The sequence below is a fragment of the Ailuropoda melanoleuca genome, chromosome 13 (genome assembly GCF_002007445.2).
Source record: "Ailuropoda melanoleuca isolate Jingjing chromosome 13, ASM200744v2, whole genome shotgun sequence".
NCBI lineage: Eukaryota > Metazoa > Chordata > Mammalia > Carnivora > Ursidae > Ailuropoda > Ailuropoda melanoleuca.
Genome location: NC_048230.1, coordinates 55,423,190 through 55,446,259, shown reverse-complemented (window position 1 = coordinate 55,446,259; position 23,070 = coordinate 55,423,190). Strand labels below are relative to the sequence as shown.

Sequence of the window (23,070 nt, the reverse complement as noted above, 5' to 3'; positions counted from 1 at the left end):
GTGGGCCTGGGCAGACTGTTCTTATGGGGATCCTGTCTACATAAGAAGTTTGGAACTTCTTCAGATCAGTGTTTCAGCTCCAATCTGGTGACCCAATTTCACAGGATCCCACCAAACAAATGAAAATTAAACTCTTCACCACGAAGCTCTTCTGGAAACCAGGCTGGACCCCATAGGTGTGGGTCCTCTTTGGGGCATCTGGTTGACCTTGTGCTCTGAACGGCAGAAATGGGAACCAGCTGGTCCCAGCCACTAGAGGGGACCATGGGTTCCAGTAGCCAGAACCCATGCACGCCCCTGTGTGTACCCCACTTGTGGTACTGCTGTGGTACTGCTACTTCTGGGCCCTGGAAGGGGGGCTTGCAAAGTCCCCCAAGAACGCATTCCCAAGGCAGGGCCATGTGTGGGAGAGTGGTCCTTGAAGCACAGGGCCTGGGGCAGGGATCCGGTTTCCCGAGGGCATAAGGACAGCAGTGAGCAGTGGATGAAGTTTGAACAATATTAAGACTTAGTGATTACTTCCAAAACCTCTTAATAGCTAAAGCACCCGAGGGCCGGGGGTGGGGTGGAGGGGAAGCTCTTGTAAGGAGGAAGCCAGCTGGAAAATTCTAGTATTTACAATATCTAATTCTGTTTGTGGGTTTGGTAAGAGGGACCTTTTTTTTTTTTTAATTGTGTAAAATGTTCAGGCAAAGAACTGCTTTTCCTTTCAAGTGCCCAGCTCAGCCCAGCTGGCTGTGAACGCTCTGCAGGCCTCCGTGAGCTGGCCCAAGGTGGACATTCCAAATCATCTTTACGTAGATGCTACTTCTAAAAGGTTGTAGAGACCGATCAGAGCAGAGCTGCCCTGGTGGGAGCGGGGAGAGAAACGGCGGAATCGAGGGTGACCTCGTGGCTCTGCCACTTGGGGCCAGTGGCTGCTGAGCCCCAGCGTGAGACATAAAACAGTGTCTGCCTCCCGGGACTGAGACGAGGGTGTAAGTACACACACCGAAGGGCCTTCTAGGAACTCGACCCGCAGAGGGCAAATCTGAGCAGCCTCGCTGGAGAAGAAAAGGCTCACGGATGCAGCCGTTGCTTTCAACTGTTTTATTGCTAAACTATGATGATACAAGCCGTATAAAAATACTTTACATATAGCAAAAATAAACTACATTAAACTGGAGATTAAAAACGTTTTGCATAGGAATGTGATGTATTCAAACTTCTTTAACAGTCAAGATTTTAAAAACCTAAGCCTCCCAGCACCCCCCCGCGGGAGAGAATTCTGTTTGCTGGAGAACAGCTGTGGCAATGTCCACATTTTCTCCCCTCTGAGGGCTGCAGAGGCAGCGGGCGTAAGGAAGGTTCTTTGACAAGACGCTCAGGATGTTAAGCTTGTCCTAACCATGGCCCCTGTCTGCTTACGCCAGCCTCCATGCTGGAAGCACCTGCCTCCTGGAAACCCATCCAGACCCAGGAGCAGGCAGGGGTTTGGTCCGCTAACCGATGCATTGAGGCCGAGTGTTCAAGGTTTTTTCCAGCACCCCGTCTCCTGTTTAGAGGGGCTTTGCTTAGGGACCATCTCTGAGGGAGGTTAGGATGTGCTGGGCACCTGCTAAAGGGTTACCCCTCCAAAAAATGAGTGCAGGAAAGTTTACCCCAGCTCGTCAAGAATGTCACAACCCCCCGCCTCTTGTAAACGCGGACGCAACTGTTGACTGGACTTCTGACACTTTCAATTCTGAACAATAGAAAGCACTTGGAAAGTGTTTGACGTGAAAATAAACACATTCTGCCCTCCCTTTAGTTCAGAGTGACAACTAGAACCCATGAGCTTCCAATCTGTCTAAATGTGACCGCTCCCGCACTGGCCAAGGCTGGCTTCCTGAGACCGACGTCTTGGCTCCTGGATGTAAACAAGAAAGGCCACATCAGTGCTTCCCAGCTTCTAGAAGAAATCAACCCAATTCATCTAGGGTGTGTCTATGCTGGAAAACTCTGCAGGTCCTTTGGATAATGGGTGCGGGGACGGGGGGTTATCTACCAGGATTAGGTCAGCTCTGTAAACACGAGCCTGTACTTAGGGTTCTGTGAACGCGAACGTGAACTCTTCCAGAATCCCATTACCGCACAGGCGGTTTTGTTTTTAAATCAAAATCACCTACTAGGCTACTGCTTTGGGGGATCTCAGCACTTTATAATTCTCCTCCGTGACCAGATGAAGGCTCAGAGCCGACGTCCGTGTCCTCTCAGGAAACCAGCAGAGCGTTCCTCCTTCTGCAAAGTCGTCCCTCGGTCTCCAGAGACGCTTTCTTCTGAGACTTAGGTGACTGACAGACTCGGAGGTGGGTTTTGGGGTGGGTTTTTTTTGTGGTTTTGTGGTTTTTTTTGGTTGTTTTTTGTTTGTTTTTTTGCTAGCATGAATCCCACAATTTCAAGAATACATCATTTCCCTTAGGGGAAAAAAATCAACATATGTAAAAAGAAACACTTGAAAAAGATTTCAACCATTTATAAATATTTTCTAATTCCAACAGGGGGTGGGGTGTGATATTTTCAGGACAGATAAAAAGCATAAACATACAGATAAGAAAATAAAATTTAATAACCTACTACTTTGGGTCGCTTTTATATATTATCAAGCAGCAGTATTTTTGGACAATACAGGAAGACTTGCGGACTCTGGAAATGTACTACATTCAGCAACACGGTAGATTCCTGTTGGCGGGGCTACGTATTTACCTTGGACGTAGCAAGTGCAAACCTCGACCTGAGATCCTTCTATCACGTGCAACACACACATCTTTACCACTTAGACATCCTTATTTTTCTCCTTCTCTGAGAGGATCTTATTGCCTCTTCCCAGACCGAAAATATTTCATGAGCAATTCCTCTTGGCAAAATTTCCTCCTGGCATTTGTTACCGACCAAACTTTCTTGATCGCTGTCGGTTCCTGATACACATTCTCTCGCCTGTTTAGGTCTCAAAACTAATGCTTTGACTTCTCTTTCCTTTGTTATTTGGTATAGTTGTTTATGAAAGTGCTTCCTCTAATATCCAGCTAAGAGGTCTTAGAAAAAGCTTGTGTGTGCATTAGACACACACATACACACACATACGTACAGGAGTCGGGCGGGAGGCCTTTTTCACTGACATAGTTGGAAGATGGATAGAAAACATGTTAGCCCTTGTTCACCCCATCCAGGCACAACGAAGCAGAGTGACTTTGCTACAATAGCAGGAAGGCACTTGNAAAAAAAAAAAAAAAAAAAAAAAAAAAAAAAAAAAAAAAAAAAGGTTAAGGTTCTTAGCCAGGTCAAGTGAAACAGATCACTCACCAAACACTTTAACTCTTCCCCAGTGAAGTCAATATTGCTGGAGAGAAAATGCTTTAGGTAAAGCTGCTGGTATAAGGAATCTTTCTTTTATTAGGAAGAATTTCACATCACAGAAGTTCTGCAACAGCGGGCAAGCTCTTACTGGCATTTTGTATAGCTGAGGATTTTGCCAAACTTTGGTCCCCATTTGGGGAAAATAAATGCTGGGTCTCCATTGAAAGGTCACACCCTGGGCGTTCTCTTCCACTTTCTGGAGCACCAGACCCTCCGGGCCTTAGTCAGCAAGCCTCACGTTCCTGTCCAAGCTATGGGGAAGGTTTAACCTCCGGGTAACCTTGACAAGGAAGCCAGGACCCAGAAAACCCACAGCGAGCCCTTAATGGCCATCCCAGGCCTCTACCTAGCAGAGTTGACTGAGAAATCCCTAAGAAGAGCCTTTCGAAGAGGCCCAGGGACGTTTACATTCTGCGTGGAAGAAACTGAAAGGCTAAAAAGGAATCCCTGGCTTGTCCCAGGGTGTCCGCAGTAAAGGCCAACAGGAACACATCTGTGTGATGAAAAAAATCCCCTTCCGAGAACTCAGAGTTTTAGGTGTTGGCAAACTGCACCAAGGGAGGAACTTGAGGACTTGATGTGCGCAGCAGAGACAACTGGGGAGAAAACCACCATCTGACCGGTCTGGGCAGAGCTCCTGCCAACTGAGGGAGGCACGGGGCTGATTCTCTTCGACGTGGATGAAGCAGCTAATGCAAACAGGTCTTTGGGGACAGAGGGGTGCTTTAAATGGGTTTGGGGGAAAAAAAAACCAACCAATGAACTTTGGGGCCAAAGCCTGAGCTTGTTGTCCCACGAGGAGTCTAGGCCAGAGAGGGAGTTCCACCCTTGCCGGGGGGGAACTCACTTAGAGAAACACTTAGGCCTGCCCGTTGCCTCATTTCACACTTGACAAAAATACCTGTGCCGTTTACATGCTGCTTTACCTTTGGTTCCTGTAGCTCTTCTGTGATTCCTTCTCAAAATTCAATGCACTTGCTTGAGATTTTTCTTCCCGAGTTAATGGAAAAGCGCTTTGGCCGCTAGGAAGGAAGCAAGCGAGACTAGCAGAAAGCCCTTGGGTTCAGGGCTGCAGAGGCCGGGTGCTCACGCCGCAGCCTGGGGTCCCTGCTCCAGGCCCACTGCTCCCTGCAGGGGTGAAGAGCAGCGGGCCCGAGAACTTCCCCCTCTGGCCACCTTGGGCCGGCTTTTTGAAGCAGAGACAAAAATAACAAACGTGGACACATGTCATAACTTAACGCTGAGTTTTAACCGGTCATCTTGTGTGGGGCACACAGTCTTGCTTCAGAATGAGAAAACTGAAAAATAAGGCTTGAGCGGTGGCCCAGCTGTGGCCGGGACTAGGTGGTCCCTAAGGAGGACGGTCCGGCTTCTGGTTTTTTCTTCAGCCTGGAAGCCAGGCTCACTCGGGTCACGTTCCTTGGGTGGCTCTGTTTGAAAACTCCTTTCCTTCAAAAAGTACAGGAGCTGTATCTGTGACCTGGAAAAATGAACGCAGGGCTGGGGTTTAATCACAGGGGCCCACATCTTCCATCCCCCAGCCCAGCCCACGCCCCACGCTCCGGTCACTCCGTTCTCAGGGCCGATGCAGCTTGCTGTCTTGTGTGTTTGGTCAGCAGGCACTTTAAAGTTTTTGGATGGGACACCAGGAAAGTCAACCGAGATGCTCTCTGGGATTTAAAACAAAAATCAAAAGGCAGAGTGTTCTCTCTGGTGTTTACACAGAGAGGTGGCGAGCTCCTTAATCGAGAGTCAGCTTTCTGCCAGGACCTTGTCCCGCGCGTGGCCTCCAGGCCAGGAGATGTACAGGAAAGGAAACAGAAGGTGAGGGCAGTGGAAGGCTCCAAGGGGTCAGATACGGAAGGTGTCTTGCTAATGGCATCTTCTATGTCTGATTTCTGGCGGGAGGTCCTGAAAACTCCTTCCTGATAATTTCATTAACTACAAAAGAACAGAGAGAGAGGGAGAGAGAGAGAGAGAGAAGGGGCGAGTGAGCGGGCACCAACAACACGCATCAGGTTAGCTTTCTAGAACCTCAACAATGGGGCTGTTCTTAAAAACACGCTTTTGTTCTGATAATACATCTGACGGTTTTTAACCTAAGAAATGCGTTCCTGTGCTCTTTTTTCTGGATGATATTCTGTGCTTGAGGTGTTTGTGAAAGTAACTTAAAAAATCATGGCAGAAATGGTGCTGGGCCAGAGGGCAGGTGCTAAGTATGTCCTCTCTCTCTGCTGACTACCAAACTCCTTCCATTACTCTAGCATCCAGAAAACACCTACTACGTGATGAAACCATAGTTGACCCCCAGAGCCTACAGTTCCTAGAAAAGGGACCTTTCAAAAGATAGTAGATGGGAATCCCGCAAAGACTAGCCATCAGTGTAGACAAAATCTCTCTCAGCACAACCAGGAATTTCCCCCCCTCCCCCACACACACACTAGTGAAGGATCACGCTGTGAGTCTTCGCAAGTGGAAAATGTCCTCCCAGGGGTCTGGAAAATTCGGCCACCGCCTCCCCCAGAAGGACTGTCTAATTCCTAGCAGGGAAGCAGGGATGGGATGGCAGCCCCTGGCATCAAGAAGCTGGCTATCTTCTCCCATCTTGGCCCCTTCTTGGGCCGTGGTCCCTGTAAGCGAGGCAGTGAGGTCTTAGAAGGGGGTTGCTGGCAGAAAGGTTTCCTTCGACTTTCCTGGTAAAAGTTGTGGTCAGAGGTGCCCAGCTGCCCTGAGGTGTGTGTCCGCCCTGGTTTGTGCAGGGGGATGGGGTGACTGGTCCCAGGGGCAGGAGGGGAGGGGGAGAGCCTTTTGGGTGCCACGGAAGGTCTCCCACGTTCCCCGCAGCCCTTCCCCAGCCTCCTCAGACTGGGGGTTTCACCTCCGCCTTGCTTTTCCCTAACTGTTGAGATGCGCTCCCACTCTCCCCATGTTCGAGCTCAGCCCTCCGAGGTCCAGCGTGCTTTTTCCAGAAGCCCCCGCGCGCGCCCAGGGAAGAGGAGCGCAGACGCCCTGCCCCAGGGCTGCCAGCGGCACGTGTGCCCCTCAGCTCCCCCGCTCCCAGGGCAGCGGGACTCGACCTCTCTGTGCCTCGTGCTTTCCACTTTACAGAGAAAACAAACCGTGTGTGCCGTTCCGTCCCCGGGAGGCACGGAGGTCCCCGCAAGCTCCTCGCACCCACCCGGTCCCTGGGGTGCGGTAGCTGTTACCCACCATCTTGATGCCCAGGCTCGGGGTGGGGCTCCGAGGGAGCGCATCGCACCAGCGGCCTTGGCTTTGCGCTAGAAACTAGTCAAGCACCGCTCTCTGTTGTTCGGATACAAGGGGGGAGTTTGGGCTCTGGAGCCCGCCGGCCAGCATTAGAATCCCACCTCGACTGCCCCCTCGCTTGCTGAACCTTGCCTCAGTCTCCCCATCTGTAAACCGTGTATAGGAACGTCCCCTTCCTTCTAGGGTTGTGGAGGAGCTCGGATGAGATCATGCAAGTGATGAAATGGTCACCGGGCCTAGTGTGTGGCAGGTGTTCAAGTATGGTGTGCATTAGTTAGACGCCTCCGGTGTGCACAGATGCATGTGTTCGTGTCTATCAGAACGGCAAGCTGTGGGAGTGGATCTGTTAGTAGCAGCTCCGAGGAAGACTTCATAGCGAACCCACACTTACTGTATTCCAGGTACCAGCCTAGCTGACTCCCAGGGGCCCTCAAGCAGGAACCCCACCAAGAATGGCCACCCCATGGCCCGCCCTTGGGCGCACCCCACCAGGGCCAGCTAAGCCCAGAGGCCTTTGTGCAGCGGGCAGGGGGGCAGCAGTGAAAGCAGAATGCCAGGGGAAGGGGGGCAGTGCGGCTTCCCGCCGAGCTTTTCAAAGCCCGGATCCTGAAGGGCTTCCTGTTTTCTCAATCTAGGAAACCAGAGGAGTCGATCCTTAATGGAAACTTTCCATAGCCTGGGCTTTCTAAAAATATCTGGGAGGCAGTGATGTTGGCACCACAGCCCTCGCTAAAGGGTCGTTTCCCTTCTCAGAAGGCAGGGGCCGGGGCCGGGGAGGGGATGGAAGGTAGGGAACGTGGCCAGCAGGCTGATGCGGCGTTCCCCTCCTGCTTTCTGAAAGCGACTTCCAGGTAGAAGCTAATAGTGGAGTCTGGAAAAGCTCTGGACACGGTGTACTTAGCCCTTCATGTGGTTGGGGGGTGGGGAGGCGGCTGTGGACTCAGGCCCTGAAGGGAGGCCCCGCTCGAACCCCACAGAAACCTCTCTGGGTAGAGGAACCTTCGCTTGCTGAAACCTCAGAGCGTGCTCCCCTTGCTGTGAACAAGGAGAAAGTTCTACGGCAGAAGAGCCGGATGGGCGGCCGCCATGGCAGGGCAGCCCCAGGGGTCTGGGGGCTTGGAGGGTCTCTGCTCCACTGCTTCCTCCAGAGCCTGGGGTCCTGCCTGTAGGAGGTCTTCTCTTCACAGCCAAGGCTACTGGAAGAGTAAGCGAGTCCACCCTGCCCTCTGACTCAGTTCGCGGTGCCCACCATGAAACTCCTCCCTTGGTCTTTCCGCAGCTGCTGTCCTTTAGGGGAAGACGGACTCCAGACTCAGCCCCATAGTACCTCATTCTCGGGCTTTGGTCTCACTCCCAAGCTCTGTCTCTCTTAAGGTCTCCCTGATGCAAAAAAACAAGAACAAAAACAAAAACAAAAACAAAAACCCTGCTCCGGGCCCGACCTGCTCTCTTAGAGGCCCTGCAACCTGGTCCCAGCTCCCTGCACCCCCCCCTCCTGCTGCTGGCTGGCCACGTGAGCTTTTCCCTGCACCCCACTAGGCCTCTGCCCTGGCTGCCTCCCCCGCCACCTCTAATGCCTTTCTCCTCACTCCTTCATTCAAGGCTCTGCTCCCCCTCCTCCAGGAAGGCTGCCTGGGCACTCCGCAGTGTGCACCCCCTGCCCCGCCCAGTTGCATTCTCCCTCCATCTTCTCCAGTCAGCCGTTCCTGCAGTTCACCAGCTAGTGCTTTGGTTACGTTCTTGTTCCCCACTGAATCCTCAGCTTTTCAACAGGGCCTCAGGACACAGGAAGTGCTCACTGACACTTAATGAGAGAAAGGAAGCTGAGAAAGAGGTTAAGTAGCCTCAGGTCCTACTGACAGCCCTGCGCTTGGTCCCCAGCTCTGCTGGAGGTCTGAGGGCTGGATTCTGTGTCAGCCCTCTGTGTTGCATTCAGTAAATGTTTTGAGCATCTATCCTATGACAACCTCTGTGTCTTTCCTCCCACCTCTTCTCAAACTGGGCCGCGTACATTTCTCCAAATAGCCCCTCTCCTTGTCCCAGCCCTGACCTCCCTCCTGCCCCTGTTCCAACGCCACTTTTTCATGGAAGCCATCTCCCACTCCCACCCTCGGGCCTTTACTCCTTCCAAAAGCAAATACTGAATTCTCAAAATGCTTTGCTTGTGAACTCCTGGGCCAGGTTATTTGAGTCACCTGTATCCCCGTGGTGCTGTGCCTAGCACCATGCAGGTACCGACTGCATGCGTCTCAGCCCCCCACAGGGATCCCACACCAGTCCCTTGGTTTGGGGAGGTGGATTTTCCTTTGTCACACAGTTGACAAATGGGTTGCTGGTCTATTGTCTCTACAGAAGAATATAAGCCATTCATGTTTATTGAAGGCTAACCATGCACGAAGCACTGTACTAAATGCAAATTTTTCTTAAACCTAGTAATACAATCCTTGTCTTATAGATGGTAGTCACCAGCCGTACCAGGTGATGGGGTCGGGATTTGAACTCAGGGCCCATGTGTTAACCTGAACACCAAATGGCTACACAATTGGTAAAGAGACTGTGCTATTCAGTTCAGTGGTCATCACCTTTCCTCTGTGGCCCTGGGGTCCTCAGTCTCTTTTGTGTGTGTGTGTGTGTGTGTGTGTGTGTGTGTGTGTGTGTGTCAGGAAAAGAGAAGGGCAGCCTCTGCTAAGTTAACAGCAGAGAAGGCCATGTGCTGAGTGGTTAAGGCAGTCACCAAGTATCACTTTCTCAGAACACGATTGAGGCCAGTGGTGTTGACTGTACCACAAGCACCCCTGACCTTTGATCACCCTTAGAGCGAGGCACTGTGCTGAAAACACTGCTGAACGTGCGTCCCACCTCAGGGTGATTTCTAAGCCTGACACCTGAGGCTGAAACCAGAAAGGAAAAGATTGACAGATGTAAGTATTATTACAATTATACATTTTTCTCTTTCAAACTCCAAAAAATCAAACTGGTAGAATAAGTAAAATATAACTCTTCTAATAAACGGCGGTAGGCATCGATAGACTATACAAGGGGTCACCAAGCTGCTTCTATAAAGGGCCAAAAATATTTTCAGCGCTATGGGCTACATGGCCCCTTACTCAACTACCGAGCTCTGCCATTGTAAACAGATATGACCATGTGCCAATAAAACTTTATTTAACCATAACAGGCCGGGGGGCCAGATTTGAACAGACCACTTACCAACTGGCCTGAGATTTCATGCATCAACCCTGGTCTATACCAAGGGCAGAGAAGCACAGGAAAGCAGTGTTTTCTAAGCACAGGAAAGCAGTGTTTTCTTCACCTACTTTTGGGGGTCGGCAACTGCAGAAGCCCGTGCTTCCTGTTCAACAATTCTAGGTGTTTATTTCTAATTGCTCCGGCTTCTGGGAGTATCCCACTTTGCCCTAGGAATTTTCTGACTCGCTTGAAGGCCCAGACACCTGCATGCTGACTTCCTTCTTTCAGCTGAGCTCAGAGGTTCTCAAGCTTCACCTTGCAGAAGAATGGCTGCTCAGAGTTGCAGAGAGAAAACCACACGCGTCTATGGTAGGTGTAATTTAAAAGTCTGTTAAGAGTCATTTTGACTCTAGGCCTTCCCCTCCTTAAGTGCTGACTTTGGAACTTCATCCCCCGAGAAAGCAACAACAGGAAGGAGTGGACAGACCCCATCCTGCTTCTCTCCCAAACCTCAAGCATGTTTTCTAAAATCGGGTTAGATCATGTGAGTGCCCACGAGAGTGTGGGGTCAGCCACAAAGGCCACAGCCAGAGAGACACTCCTCAAGCTTGGATGGGAACTGGGGGGCTGCCTCCTCTAGGGCCAAAGAGGCTAAGAGCTAGGATGGGTGCAGCCCTGCCTGCCCCCCAACGCTCCTCTTCCATCCCATCCCCTCCCACGGTGCTTTCCTGCGTTCACCCCCGAGACCCATGCTTGGGGCGAGAAGGCTGGACCAGAAAGCACGTGAGTGTGCCCTGGGTACTGCCCCCTCTTTGGGGGAGGGAAAGCTGCTCGGACAGCCAAGAGTGAGCGCCAGGCCTGTTTTCCCCACTAGCGTGTGGAAAGGGGCTAAGAAGGAAAGGGTGGCTAGTGGCCTTGGACATTCTCCTGTGACTTCAATATCAAAACTGAAATGATTTGTCCTCTGAGACCAAAACTCTCCTAGGGCTCTGCTTTTTGCTTGCTCAGCAACTTCCAAGCCATCACTGCCTGCTCTGGGGGCACTTGGGAACAGTGAAGAACTTTCTACAGGGGCCAGGCAAGACGTTAGAGGCTCAGTGAAAAAGACAAAAAAAACCCTTGACAGGCCTGAAGCCCAAAGCCGTGGGTGGGGTCTGCGAGTTGCGCGTTGGTAAATCCCCCTGGGGCCCTGAAGAGCAGAGCCCGCTTGCCAGAGTTCCCAGGCCCCTGTAAGGTCAGAAGCACTGCCAAGTGCTAATACCAGTGAGGGGAGAAGCACAAATCAAAAGGCCCTTGAAGGGCTTCGGTTAAGGGGCGTATGGTCTTGGCACTGACATCTTAGCTGCCTGTGCGTCACCCTGACTCGGGGAGAGGAATCCCCCGGGAGGGAGTCTGGCACCTGCTGTCCAGCCACTGCTCGCTCACGGTAGTGGATGGAGTCTCATAGTCCCTGCGGGAGAAGGCGCCAGAGCACCACCACGTTCCCCGCGGCCCCGTTTATGCTGCTCCTGGGAAGTGTTAGGATGGCCCCAGAGCCCACCCTCTGGGCTCCCCCCCAACCCCAGGGCCTGTGCCGACAGCATGGCCTCAGGCGGCCCACTCTGAAAATGGTCAAAGTCACCAGTGTGACGCTGCCGTGCTCGTCTGGGCCTGGCCTTGACGGAATGAGCCCACTTTCTCTGATAAGGGGCTGTTCCAAAGCCACAGCCCAGTGAGCCGGGGAGAGGTCCAGAGTCCTCTAACCCTCAATCGCACTGGCGGACTTCTGGGGAGGGCTCGCCGCACGCCGGCCGCTGCGTGTGAGGGTTCTGCCAGAACGTCAGAGGCCCCGGTAACAGCAGTAGCATCTCAACAGCTGAGGCCCAGAAAGGCCGAGCAACAGCCTCCCTGACTCCCGGGGGCCACCCGACCCCTGTGCCACGGAGTCTGCAGTGGCTACCGGGCTCTTCTCCGAGGGCCCAGAATCCAGAGTCTGTGGAGGGAGGTCTGTGCCCTGAGGCCGGCTCAGGGGCGCTGCTGAGCTCGGTGGGAAAACCAGCTCTGCCTGGGACCAGCACAGCAGCCTTCAAGCATCATTGCTTCCCGGCTCGTGTGCTCTACCTGCCTTCTCGCATTCCCCAATGCAGAACACCCCGTCTGAGAGTCTTACTTAACCGGATACACCAAGCAAAGCTGCACAAAACCAAGAAGGAGCTGGTCCGCTGCAGAGCAGGACTTTTCAAAGGTAGGAACGTGACCTGGCTGCACTCTTCCTGGGAGAACATGCAAGTTCCCAGGGCCTCATCCCCACCTCCCCAGCCCAGCCTTGAGCTCCAGCCTCCCAGATAGTCTCAGGGATGTCCCGCAGGGGTGTCCCCTTACAGAGTGGTGGGGTGCAGCCCTTAAGAGCAGGAAGTGGTGTCTGCGAGGACGGTTGGAAAAGTTTTCTTCTACTATAAGTAATTCAAGTTAAGGAAACACCCAGCTGGAAAACAAAAGGAGAAGCAGAAGATGTCAATTACCTTTCACTTTGATTTCTCGGATCAAAGATCACAGTCATTCTGTTTCATAATATGTTTTGTATCCAGCTAAGGTGTGTGTCTATCAGCTCTGAAAAAGATTTGCAAAACCATTTTTAAGAAAAAAAAAATCACCTTTGACCTCTATTATGCTTCCAACTCATGTTAATATCATCCATTTAATGAATATCATCCCTTAGCCGAGGGCCACTCAGAACCCAGGACAGAAGTGAACCCCTCTGGCTATAGTTTAAGCCCACATTCTATATCCTCTTAACAACTGTGCCAGAATTAACCCCAAACCAGTGTTAACAGTCCTTGAGCGGAGGGACTTGGTGCAAAGAAATGAGGGTCTCTGAGATCCAAGGGCAGCAGCAAGGCTTTGGTGGGTTTTGTTTTTTTTCTAAACTACATCAAACAGTCCTGCCGCCCACATGTCCTAATTGCAAATCAGGGCCAACTAAAGTGATAACATTTTAAAACATTTAAAACATTTTCTCTGCAGTCAGAGAAAATCAATTTCATGAGGAATCTACCCAAAACTAACCCTTCCTCAGGCTTTTACATATGCTAAATATGAACCCCGCTTCCTTCTTACAAGTGACATAACCCCAGTGCGCATGCAAATTCATAAGACTGCACATTTTCTTCCTGTTTTTTGGCGGGGCGGGGGTTGACGATGAGAAAAAGTTACTATCTTCGTTGCTCCTGCCCAGTCCAAGCACAGAAGGCCCTTAAAAAGGACTCGTGAGCCGTCTACACTATAAGCCTTTCTCTTCGATCACTTTTTCTCTTCAATTTTCAATGGCTACACACTCCCCTCTATAGCCATATAACGTCCAAGTTTTCAAACCACTTGTTCTCACGATCCCCTTTAAATGGCCAAAGTCAAAGGCCAGGGTCCGTTTTGAGTGCCTGAAATTAGAAACCGTTCCGGGATGAGTTTCTTACAGGCAGTGATCCAACTTGTATCTCTTCAGCATCGTTAGGTAAACCAGGATGGTCTTTAAGGCAAGTATGGTCTCCCTGAAATGTCCCCTTCAAGGCGGACAGCACCGAATCATGAGAACTTTCCAGCCGGGGTGCAGTCACAGGCCTGAACACCCCAGTGCTGCGCTCCAGCAGGGCTGGTTCAGTTGGGGTTAGGCGCAGGACAAAATCACCAGCTCCCCTCTCCTCTGTAGGTGCAGTAAACAGTTTGGACCATGCATTTCAAACCATCTCCTGAAGCAAAAAAGGCCCCACTCCCCCAGATCCCGGGTGCCCGTGGCCATATAGCAGCTTCCTCACGCTATTTCCCTCTCTCTACTCCACACCAGCTTACTCTAAACCCAAGAGCAGAAGGTACCGTCAGACCATTCCCTCGGGGCCTTAAAACACCACCTGTACTCACCCTTGAACTTCAGGCTCAGACTTCTAGCTGCCCCCCCGGGCACCTCAAACTGAACATGGCCAAGGCTGATCTCCTGATCCTCGCTCCCCCCTCCATGGCCCCCCTCAACAGTAGCCCTGTACCACCTGTTCCCACCCTAGGAAACCTACTCCCTTCTTCCGGTTGTTCAGGCCAATCTTGGTCACAGACCACATCCCTCCATATGCGAATGTTTCTGGATTTACCCTCAGAATATACCTGGAAACTAGCAGCCCCTACCACCTCCTGCCTCCATCATTGCCTTGGCCCCTCCCCTGTCTCCCTGACCCCATGCTGGGACCCCAGTCTCTGCCCAACAGCAGGTGGGCCTCTCAGCCTTCAAGGGAGAGCAACTGGCCCAGCTGTTACTCCCGGAAAAACCAGCTCCAAGGTGCTCTCCCGGCCAGGATGTGTTCCCTCCGTCCGTCTACGCCCATTCAAACAGCACGGAGGAGGCATCGGGGGCCACACACAGGTCCAAGGTCACATGCTTGGAGCAGCGAGCCAAATCTAGGGGGAACCCCGGGGACTGTGCCCTTAAGACCAGCCAGCCGGTACCCAAGAAGCCAGCCCGGCTCGGTCTCCACTCCCCCCCAAGAGTGTTCAGAGAATTTATAAAGCATCAGACTAACGGGTTGGTCTGCGGCCTTTTGAGGTGAGCTTCCTGTTTAGTCATGAAGTTTCACTCTTTAATTGTGTGTTTCTTGGTGGAAGACAGAGGCGCCAAGAGGAGAGGAAGGGCCTGTTTCCATTCAACTAAGACCCCAAACTCCGCTCGAGACGCAGCCCCTGCCACCCCGCCCCTCCCCACCCCAGCTGATCTCTCCTGCAGCAGCGATCCAGGTGCTTTCTGTAACCCCCACGGCCGTCTCTGGGGATTGGTGGCGAGATGCCCATTGCTCAGCACAGAGAGATGGCGCAACTTGGCCAGGACCAGCCCCCTACACTGGGCGGAGCTCGATAAGGCCCCAGCTCCTTGGGCTCCCTACTTTTGGAAGACGGTCAGGGGGGCCCCGGGAGCTGGGTTAAAATGCAGATTGGCGTCAGGAGCCCTCAGAACAAAAGCGCTCTGGCAGAGCCATCCGTGTCGGTCTCGTGGCCTCTCGCTGAGCCACAGACCGGGTATAAGAACACCTCCTTGGCAAGGCTGCTGTGTGGATTAAATAAGATGTTCTAACTTATTCACAGGTATTTATAAACGCCGCAATATGGTCCCCTAAGGAAGAAAGGAGAGTGAGAGGAGAGGATGTGAAAGGAGATGGGGACCTGGCCTTACCATCCTCTCTAATAACCAAGAATATCACTCTATTGCCCTACATGGTTCAAGAGGAAGTAGGTTCCTTTCATCAGTATGACTGCTCTGGCCAGTTGTTAGTAGTGTGGGGGAGGACTGCAAGAGAGAAGGCCACGCTTCGCATTACCTGGGTAACATCCACAAACCCTCCCAAAGCCAAGGAGAGGGGCCTCTGGTCCTAGAATCATTGCCCCATTTTGTGGTCTTTCATGAGGCTACAGATAAAGACTGACACAGTGATGTTGCATTTTTACAACACTAGGCACAAATGGGTGAATCATTCCACTGGTGCTGTGGGTTAGATGATCCTTGAGGCTAGGAATTGGAAGTGCTTCACTGATTAATCAACACTAATAATTGACATGCAAGCACACGGTATTGACAGAGAAAGTACAAAAACACAGACCCAAGAATCGGTCACCTTGACAAATCCTACAACTAGCCTCCAGTCTCCTGAAAGCACAGGCATGCCTCTCTAAGTGGGGTGGAATCAGATGGGAAGACCTGTGTGCACTGTGTCGGGGAGCCGACAGGAATTAGAGACACATCCAAGGTGTGTTCAGTTTGAAGGTTCTACGATGAAAACACCAATGTCCCTCCCCAGCTACTACCATCCTGCCCATTTCTACTTTATCCAGGGTTCCACATCAGCTTCAGTCTAGAGAAGAACTTGGACTTTCTCTCGGCTAAGCTGCCCTACAAGGAAGGACTAACTGGCTATAGAAACTCAGACCTGAGCTGGGTTTGCCCCTTCTGCCCAGTCCTTTTCTCCAATTCAGCAGAATTACTTCTGATTTCAGGCAGCGACATTGCACCTCTCCTGGCGAGCAACCGCACGGCTTCTAAGGTAGCAACCACAGGCAGGAAAGCATTCTAAACAAACCACGGCTTGCTTCCTTGTCCTTCTGCCATTTCATCATGGCCTTGCCCCCAAACCTCTGCTCAGAGGCATCGGCCACAAAGCAAGCATTGCAAAAGGAGCTGTCGGCCAAAACAGAAGCAAAAGGAAAGCACTTGTTACTACATCCAGTTGAGATTCAGGACAGAAACAGCGATCCAAACCCACAAATCAGCCTAGGACCGCAAATGAGATGATAAAATAAATACCTAATTGTTTGGGAAGCCTTTTTTCTCATTGGGGGTGGAAGGAATTAACCGGACACTGACGCGAAGACACTGGAGTGTATTTCTCCTTGCTTACGGGTGAGAGATGGGCTGGAGGCTGGGGACGGAGGAAACAGGTGGAAGCCTAGAGCAGTAAAAAGCACCTCCCTCCCGGGCCACTTTCCTCCTGTCACACAATGGCACAAAACTTCCTCGTGGCCTGTTGGGAGCTGGCCCGAAACCCCCAGCCTGGCTCACAAGACCCTGCCTTCAAAGACCAGCATGGCCCCTGCCGCTTGGAAAGGATTCGCTGCAGCTCAGTCTCCACCTCACCTTCCAGATCATTCTGTATCCTCCCACATTTATCCTGACCAGCTCAGAGCACAATCCATCCCCCAGAAGGACACCCCCACACACATCTACACATTTCCAAAGCCCAACACGAGCCCGTGTCCTGTAAGGAGGCCTACCACTTTGCACTCCCTTCCACGACAACTTCCCCCTGTCTTGCGCATCTTGTCTTAAAATTCCCCTAGAAGATTTCAACCATGTCCGCTTCTCTCTAGCTTGGGTTGGCGTAGGACTTGCCTCCTGAGGGTGTGGGCCTGGCCCCAGGTTCGCTCAGCAAGCCCTCACAATGGGCCCAGCCCTGGACAAGCCTACCTGCCTCGGGGAGGGAGAGGGCAAGTGCAGAGCCAAGAAACTTCCACCCTCCTGGTTCAGCCAAGGGCCTGTGGGGTGGGTGACAGATAAATCAGGGACCCCCTGGGCCACCCAGCCACTCCTTCCAGGCTCAAAAAAGCTACTAGCTCCTTACAAGGAAATTTTACCAGGTCTGAGTGGGACCAAACCGACTCCTAAAGGTTCCCAAGTGAGATTCACGGGCCTGGCCTGGGCACTGGTTGCTCTCAACTCAAAGGCTGTCCAAGGACCAGCAAGGACTGTGTGTGTGACTTTATACCAGGTGTCCCTAAGATACATGCAGACAGAGCCCCAACACCTGACTCATCCCCTTGATCAAACATTTCACCTCCAGGCCCAGCCGTGAACTGTGTCCCCCAACATGGCTGTGCTGAAGCCCTCCACCCCCACGTGATGGTATCTGGAGATGGGGCCTTTGGAGGGTGGTTAGAGTCAATGAGGTCGTCAGGGTGGGCCCCCCATGATGGGCCCCAGTGTTCCCTCATGCAGTCCAGCTCCGGGGCCGGAAGGCCCCCTCTCCTCGCTCTGCAGTGGGATGCTGCTTCTCTGTCGACACCCAGTCTCAGGTGCTGCCTGGATCGTCCAGCCCGGAGCCCCCTCCCCCCTCCACTGATGTCACACATGCAGGCTTGCTGTGTCTGGAAGGTGGTACAAGCCTCTGAGAGTGGGGACCACAGACCGCTCAGTGCAGGGGCTGAGTGCCGTGGAGAGGGGCTCAAACCCCAGGGCAGACTCGCAGGGAAACACACTGCTGGGGGCCAGAACCGTGGGTCCAAGTCCCAGCTGCCACATGCTGCCACGGACCCTCCGCACCTGCCCCTGTAGAAGCTGGACCGTGACTGTCGCCGACAGCTGCGGAGGGAATCGAGGAGTCAGCACGCAGCAGGTGCTTCCAGCAGCGTGTGTGACACACAACAAGCACTCTGCAGACAGTGAGGGGACGTGAGCTGGTCGTGTCACTCCCGAGCCTCTGCTTCCTCACCCACGGAAGGGGCTGTGAAAGATGGGGCGCTGGGTCCGGGGGGCACGATGCCGCGCTCGGCGAAAGTGCGTAACTCTGGCTGTCCGTCCGTTTTCGCCCACCACGCAGAGAGTGCTCAGCTCATGGACTGAGCCGGACGGACAGCCACCCTCTTTCACCAAAGCACTTTCACCCCAGCAGCTATTTCTGCATTTTCAGAGTGGGTGGGTCTGAGGTTGGCTGTGCTCTCAGAAATGCGTTTTCACATCCTGCTGGGAGGGGCCCCTCCAGGGCCACCCTGCACCGCGCCCTGGCTGCACGGGCCCGTGATGTGCACAACGGCCCTCTGAGTCACCCTCGCTCTGCAAACCAGGGGCCTCCGGAAGCCAGCCCCGGCATCAGGCCCGCACACAGCCAGACGTCTTACCAGCAAGACCTCGGAACTTACGAGAAAAACGCCACGCCGCACCAGCCTGTCCCCAGCTCTCGGGATGAGTAAACATGGCAGTTCTGAGGCTCGGGTGCTGAGTCAGAAGCCAAGTGCTAACTGGGAGGAGGGCATGTCGCTGGCAGGCGGGAAGACGGGCCAGCTTGCAGCCAAGATGGGAATTCTTCTGCAATTAGCATCTGGCAGCCAGAACGCTTCTCTGAAGGCAATTCTGAGCAAAGACTGGTCCCTGGGGTCCCCTAACTTTAAACAGGGTGACACCGTCAAAATCACTCGTGTAGTATTTGAGGGAAAATGGCGTGAGCTAACCACGCTGTTCACTCTAGTTAAGCTGGGGGGAGGCACCCTGGGGACTGCAATGTCAAGCATAGGGCGCATGTCTATGAAGTGACAGGGTACGGGACATCACGAGACTGAAAACAGAGCTGAGGCTCAGAGCTCAGAGAGAGATGGCTTCCCCAGGGATGACGGGGGGGGGCATCCCAGGGGGCTCCTGTTGACAACATTCTCCAGCGAAAGAGGAAAGTTTAAGTTCACAGCACAAAACCACCAGCAACCTGTGTTTCTAGACCTCATGGAACCCACGCCTTCCCCTGCTGGATCTGACACTGGCTTTGGGCTCCAGTGGCCCTCTGAGGAGCACATAAGGCACCCCTTCTCTGAAGAACGTATAAGCATCTTAGCCTCCACGGTCAGGGGCCTGATGGGGAAATCCAGGTGATCCTAGAGGGTGATGCGTGAGTGGCTGTCAGACTGCCACTGTCCACAGCAGGAGCTGGGGTGCTGTGGATACCCAGGGGATTCCACTTTGGTGGAATTTCTCCAGCTACCACTAACCTAGTCCTGGGACCTAGGGATCCCCTCGGCCCTGGGAAAGTCCACACCTTTAAGATCAAAAAGAATACACTTCTCTTCCTCACGTTCTTCTGATCCCCCAGCCCGCCTTCCCACACTCTAAACACAGCAAGCATACTTACATCCCAGGGCCTTTGCACTTACTGTTCTTGCTACCTAGGATGCTCTTTTCTTAGATATTTCTAAGGCTCTCTCATTGAGCTCTCTGCCAAACGTCTCCTCCTCTGGGACACTTCCCGTTACTAGAACAGCAGGCCTCTGTTCCCACCACTCTCCGTTCCTGCTCTCCTTGCTTTGCCTTTTTTCACAGCACTTAGCTCTACTGGGTTCTATCATTTAGACTGTGAGCTCAATGAGGGCAGGGCCTTTGAGCCTTTCATTCATGCAGTGTCCCCAGTAGTGACACTAAATAGCTGTTGGATGAATGAATGATTAATGAAAGAAGGAAAAAACGGAGGAATAAACTCTGGCTCTGAGTATTGGCAAACCCAGTGCTGATTTCCTCATGGCAAGACACGGAGAAATATAACGCTTGTCCCTCAGAGCAGATCCCAAGACAAGCAGTGACCAGTCACGTGCTGCTCTCACAAGGGAGAAGCCAAGGCCTCTGAGCTTTGGTCATGCTGTCACCCACCTGGCTCCCTCTAACTAGTGAAATCCTGGCTCCAGAGTTTCACGAGGCCCACTTCCCCCTCCAACGGCCAAGTGTGGACACAGCAAACCTCCTACGCCATGCCGCAAATGCGGTTAAGACAAGGACCATGGAATCTGGAACCCCAAACCTTTGTTTTTCACTAAGTCTGACTTAAAAAGTGAAAAAAACTTGTTTCTCCACCTGTGAACATCTCTATCCTGAGCCCATTTCTTATGCCAACTGGGATGTGGCTAGAAATTGCCCACGAAAAGACCTTTGCTGGAGGCAGGTTTTAAGAGTCGCATATCCGCAGGAAACCAGAGACTCTTAGGTACGAGAGGGTCAGCCTTTCCAACCGACGCCCTCCATCTTCCTGACCCTGAGCACGCACCCTCTGAGGCCGCCAAGCTTTGAGGGAGGAGGCAGGTGGCAGGGCCATCGTGAGCTCATGAGGCGCATCCCAGCCCACGTGGCAGGGTCAGTGGCTACGACTGACCACAAACCCTCGCGTGAGGTGGTTCTCTCTTTCCTCCTATTATGAAGGATGACCTTGAGAAGATTCTAGAAAAACTCCAAAAAATGCAATACTCTACAATGTCCGTGATTTCCTGTTTGACCTAGAGATTCAGTGATCTGAAGTCGATGTGAAGATTCAATGCCATTCTGTGCAGCCTGAAGAGCTGTGTCCACGGACAAGGAAGAATCCCCAAAGAGCCGACACACTTCTGGAGAACGAGCTGGTGACCGACCTTCCCAGAAACCAAGACTATCTCCAAAGCTAATGAAGACCTGTCGCCAGGGACAGACAAGCTCATCTATGGAACAAAGCCGAGAGACCAGGAAGAAGCCCACGCTTACGTGGAAATGCTATCCACACCACCACTGGGTTACAGACCCGTGGGGAGAGCAGGGACTTCTCAACAGACGGTCTGGGCCCACTAGTTGTCCATATGGAAAACAATGAAATGAGAGCCTTACCTTATACTGGCCACGAAATCAATTCCAGGTGGATTACACACTTCAGTGTGGAAAGTAAGACAACGACATATTGGGACGCGATACAGGAGAGGCTCTGAAAAGGCATCAGCGTGGAACAAGGTTTCCTAAGCCCGTCCTTCAGGCTTGAGTATCAGAATCACCTGGAGGGCCTGAAACGAGCAGAGTGCTGGGCCCCACCCTGGCGTTTTTGACTTACCAGGTCTGGAATTTGCATTTCTAATAAGCTCCCAGTCCAGTGACACCACCCGAAACAACGCTCAAAAAAGTTCAAACCTTTCGGAAAATAAATTTACATTAAAAGTTTCTGTTCGTCAAAAGGTATCACTTCACACATACCAGCTATGCAAAACCACTCACAGATCTTCCAGTATCAAATGTTGGGAGGCTGTGGAGCCGGGCACTCGTGTCGGTGCCGCTGGTGGGAGTATAAACTGGTACGACCACTTGGAAAGACAGTGTGGTACTGTCTACTGACGTGGCAGCTGTGCACGCCCAGTGACCTAGCAATTCCACCTGGAGGCATAACCCTACAGAAACTCCTGTGTGTGCCAGGAGACACAGCAAGAATATTCCAGAAGACACTGTCTGTAACAAGGGGAGAAATACAGAAACGGCCAAAGGTCTCCCGGTGGGAAGGACACAGGAGTTCCATGATGGGATACTACACAGCAGAGAAAAGGAAAGCAGGCCAGCTACCAAAATGACAACATCTGAACCTCAGTGTTGAGGGGAGAAGCGGGTTGAGGACAACTTCTTTTTTTATTTTATTTTATTTTTTTTTTTATTTTATTTAATTTATTTATTTATTTATTTATTTATTTATTTATTTATTTATTTATTTATTTATTTTTTATTTATTCGACAGAGATAGAGACAGCCAGCGAGAGAGGGAACACAAGCAGGGGGAGTGGGAGAGGAAGAAGCAGGCTCATACCAGAGGAGCCTGATGTGGGGCTCGATCCCACAACACCGGGATCACGCCCTGAGCCGAAGGCAGACGCTTAACCGCTGTGCCACCCAGGCGCCCCTGAGGACAACTTCTTACAGAATGATTCCATTTACGTAACCGTCACAAGCATGCAAAACTACGTGTACCATGCAGAGAATCGAACAGGTGAAAACATTAGAAAGAAAAGGAAGTGCCAAACACAGAACTGAGGACAACGATTACCCCAAGGCAGGGGGCGAAGAGGGTCCATTCCAGGTGCCCTGGCTGTTAGCTCTGCAGGAAAGGGGCAGCCGGACCCCAGGTGCCTCCTGACGGAGGAACGCAGCACCCCTCATGAAGTGTTCTCCCCCAAAACATGAAGCCGAATCTGATCCGGCCCCTGGTCTCACTACTGACTGGCAGGAGATACTGGGGACCGAGCAACACATCAGAGATGCATGGGGCTTCGATCTGCGAAGCCAGCCTCTGTGCGAACCGCCTGGCTTCTCGAACATACGTGGAGACAGCAAAGGGGAGAAAGGGGAGGGGGACATGAGTAGAGGAAAGAGACAAAAACACACGTCAATGGGCCCTGTCTTGGATCCAGAGTCAAACAGGCTGAGAAAGAAAGAAGGAAAGAAAAGAAAAAAGGAAAGGAAGAGGAAAGGAAGGAAGGAAAAGACAGGACTCACTCAGACTTACAGAGCCAGCAGGTGGCTGAGTCGGGATTTAAATGCAGGCGGTGATGCCAGGGCACAAACTCGAAACCACTGTACACCGCACCCCTGCCTCGCCCATAAACCTTGGTGTAATGGTAAAGACAGAGGTTTTTGTTCGGGCCTCAAATGATCAGAGTTAACCCCGAAGTCCAGGGAGAACCTGACTGGGCCCACTGCTTTCTCTTGCCCATACCAGCTCCAGGGCTGTTCCTTGGCACGCGCAGTTGTGAGCCCATGCTCCCTCATGTGCGCACACACCCCTATACTCACCTCACTACAAACCACAGTGCAAGTCACTAAGTGATACCCTCTGACTTGTTTTCTGCTTGGTACACAGTAGGCACTCAGCAGATATGTTGAGTGGAACAGACTCGAGGGCACAGAGTTTGGGCCAGGATGCCAAACTTTCCAAAATAGAAACTGGTGGTGCCGACCTCCACATGAACACCCCCCCACCCCATTTCTTCTTAAGAGACCCGCCGGCACGAAGCAGCCCCTCCTGGGAATGTGACGCACCCCCAGGAGGGGGCCCTGATCTTATCAGGCATTCCCACCTCAGCAAGAACGACTTTAAACAGGGTGCTTTATTGCTGTCCCTCTGCCGACCCCAGCCACGCAGAGGGGCCCCTGAACAGCTAAGCAGCTCCCTCAGAGCAGCAAGAGCCCCAGGGCTGTAACCTAGAGTG

General features: G+C 52.3%; 1 protein-coding gene and 1 long non-coding RNA gene across 7 annotated transcripts in view; one reads left to right on the top strand and one right to left on the bottom strand.

The window, feature by feature from the left end:
* Positions 1-1,074: 1,074 nt before the first annotated feature.
* NFATC2 (nuclear factor of activated T cells 2) overlaps positions 1,075-23,070 on the bottom strand; it is a 152,731-nt gene continuing 130,735 nt past the window's right edge. For 2 of the 6 annotated variants that reach the window (XM_034641476.1, XM_019799591.2), the window contains exon 10: positions 4,479-5,316. In XM_034641476.1, the coding sequence (XP_034497367.1) occupies positions 5,261-5,316 (56 nt within the window). In that variant the 3' untranslated portion in view covers positions 4,479-5,260. Of the gene's footprint in view, positions 1,889-4,301; positions 5,317-12,332; positions 12,421-23,070 lie in introns of those variants that run through there. The other 4 variants (XR_004619869.1, XM_034641473.1, XM_034641474.1 and 1 more) reach the window with 4 other exon arrangements.
* On the top strand, positions 10,058-16,110 carry LOC117795725. Its single transcript, XR_004619870.1, has 3 exons — positions 10,058-10,200; positions 11,958-12,055; positions 15,835-16,110. It is a non-coding gene; the product is annotated as an uncharacterized LOC117795725 (long non-coding RNA).